Source organism: Ixodes scapularis, unplaced genomic scaffold, assembly GCF_016920785.2.
Source record: "Ixodes scapularis isolate PalLabHiFi unplaced genomic scaffold, ASM1692078v2 PGA_scaffold1__304_contigs__length_218370807, whole genome shotgun sequence".
Classification (NCBI taxonomy): domain Eukaryota; kingdom Metazoa; phylum Arthropoda; class Arachnida; order Ixodida; family Ixodidae; genus Ixodes; species Ixodes scapularis.
In genome coordinates this window covers 44,374,417-44,376,881 of record NW_024609846.1, presented here as the reverse complement: position 1 = coordinate 44,376,881, position 2,465 = coordinate 44,374,417, and the positions used below count along the sequence as shown (strand labels likewise).

Below are 2,465 nucleotides of genomic sequence, written 5' to 3'. Positions count from 1 at the left end.
GCCGAGTTACAGGTTTTTCAATTTATGACGGTGTTATATACAGTTTTTACATACTGGCCAACCATGCTGGCGGTGTACCACCCGCCTTTCACTGCTCACTTCTTTCTCATCGTTTCTAGGACTCAACTTCGCCGTCCTCTTTCGAAGTCGGAAGGAAATTTCAACGAGGCTTTTCTTCACTTCATACAGCCAAATATTTAGAAAATTTCCAAACAAGGGTTGATTTAGTTCTACCTTGCCGATTATTTATAACACGAGCAATAAAAATTGTTTCTTAAGCCCAAATGTATGCCGCACTGCGTCGTGAAAACCAGGCAGCGCGCATTTTCTGGGTCCCCCCATTTCGGGAACCTTTCCACGGAAGCCACTTATATTCGCTACAGCCAGTAGGTGACATCAGCTACCGCCCTGTAATAAAACACGGAGCTATCGCTCATCCAGCCCTCGTCAAACGTGGCTAGGTACTTGTAGGTACCTAGTAGGGAAGGGCGGTTAACTTTTAACCGCGGTTAAAGTTAACCGGCTTCGAGCAAACGGGCCCAGATCGAAACGGGCAGGGGTGGGGCTCGAACCCAGGATCCCTGGGTTCTGCAGCGCGAGCTTTCGCTCCACGTGCTCCGAGCTGGTGTGCGCTAGACCACTCGGCCACCGTACGTTTTTGTATTTATTATATGGAAAAAGGACAGTAAAAACAATCAAGACACATTCTAACAGAGCTATCCCTTATTTACATTCAAACTGACTGATAATGGTCACATGGAAATACGAAGAAAGAGGGCTATGGTAACATATTTCGAATGGGGTCACATCGCTAAAAGTCGGGAAGATGAACACATTTGTCAAGAAGGTTATACCATTCTGGACGTTTCTTGAGGTGGTCGTACACATTACGTACATGTGACACAGTTTCTATGAAATTGGACTTTGTAGACCGTGGAGGATCAGCATTTCTATCAATCATCCTTGTTTTCCAAAGGCTATGCAGACCCATCAATGTGAACAGGTCATAAGGAAAGGTATCATTTTGGTTTAAAGGCAAAAAACGTATCGTATATGCACAGATATTCAAATCTTTCTTCAATGTCCTTTGTAGGACATCCCAAAACAAATAGGCGTCGGTGCAAAAAATAAAGCAATGTTCTATTGTTTCAGGCTGGTTGCACAAACGGTAGTTCACTGACCAAGGAACAAATATACCTTTTTCGCGAAGCCAAGGCTTTACCGGCAACGTTGAAGTGTGGAGCTTATAAAAGAATGACTTCGCTGTCGGTGAGACATGTAGCTTACACACACGTTTCAGGACGTCTTGTCCCGGGCCATTACTGAACATACTTCGGTACAGGGGTATAGGAAATAATGCATCGATGAGATCAACATATAAAGCTTTCCGCGACGCTTTAAATAAGTATTCCAAGGAAAAACGTGCTTTAAGGAACTCTATTGAGCTCACAACCTCTCCGAGGTATCCCAATGGACGAGATGTGCTCGCAGGCACTGTTGTTACTACCAAATACGGCAACGCGCTTGAAAGCTCTGCCTGCATGTAAGTTCGAAGGAAGTCATGAGACACAGTTCTGATGAACAAGAAGCGTGATATAATTTGTTTTAAAAAGACGTGTAAAAGCCCGAGACCGCTTTGCTCAACGGAACGAAACAGGTTATCTCGTCTCATGGGTTCCCAAGTGGAACCCCATACAAAAGTTGCAAACACTCTGTGAAACTTCTGAATGTGGCCTCTAGTACAGCGAATCACCTGAAGTGCGTACCAAAGTTTTGCTGCTAAGAAGATATTACAGGCTTTCGCCCGTCCAAAAATAGACCACTGATTTACTTTCATTATTGCCGCTTGAGTTTTCATCTTTTCAACCCTTTCTGTCCAATAATGTCCATTATTCCTAACGCAATTAAGGGGAGCTCCTAGGTACTGAGGGGCAATGCAGCTCCATGAAATGCCAGCGTACTTTGAAGGTGTTGTGGCCCATTGCCCGCACCAGAAGCCTGTACACTTTGCCTTGTTGATGAGCGCCCCAGTCGTGGAACAGAAGTTTTGAGCTAAAGCGAACACATTGTCTACGCTTCGTTTGTCCTTACAGAAGAACGCAATGTCATCCGCATATGCCAACACTTTTACCTCTGTGGAGTAGAAACGGTATCCTTCTACAGTAGGGCTATTTAGTACGCTTAAACATAGGGGCTTTAAGTATAGTGCAAACAAAAGGGGGGACAAGGGGCATCCCTGTTTGACAGATGACTCTAGGCGAATTGGACATGACAAAGAGCCATTAATTATAAGCCTAGTGGTACAATTGCGGTAGCATATCTTTATTCCTTTAAAAAGTGTTGGTCCTAAGTTTACGTGGCGGAGTATGTCGAATAGAAAAATATGGGAGACGCGATCAAAAGCTTTTGCTAAATCCACTTGAACCATAGCCACTTGATCTGCATGAGCACAACCGCTCTCTATT

The 2,465-nt window shown here is 44.3% G+C and overlaps 1 protein-coding gene across 1 annotated transcript; it reads right to left on the bottom strand.

Moving 5' to 3' along the window:
• Nucleotides 1-706: 706 nt before the first annotated feature.
• Nucleotides 707-1,672, bottom strand: LOC120840397. The gene has a single exon (XM_040210898.3). It carries the CDS (start codon nt 1,670-1,672, stop codon nt 812-814), a length of 861 nt encoding a protein of 286 aa, XP_040066832.1. The 3' UTR covers nt 707-811.
• Nucleotides 1,673-2,465: the final 793 nt, after the last annotated feature.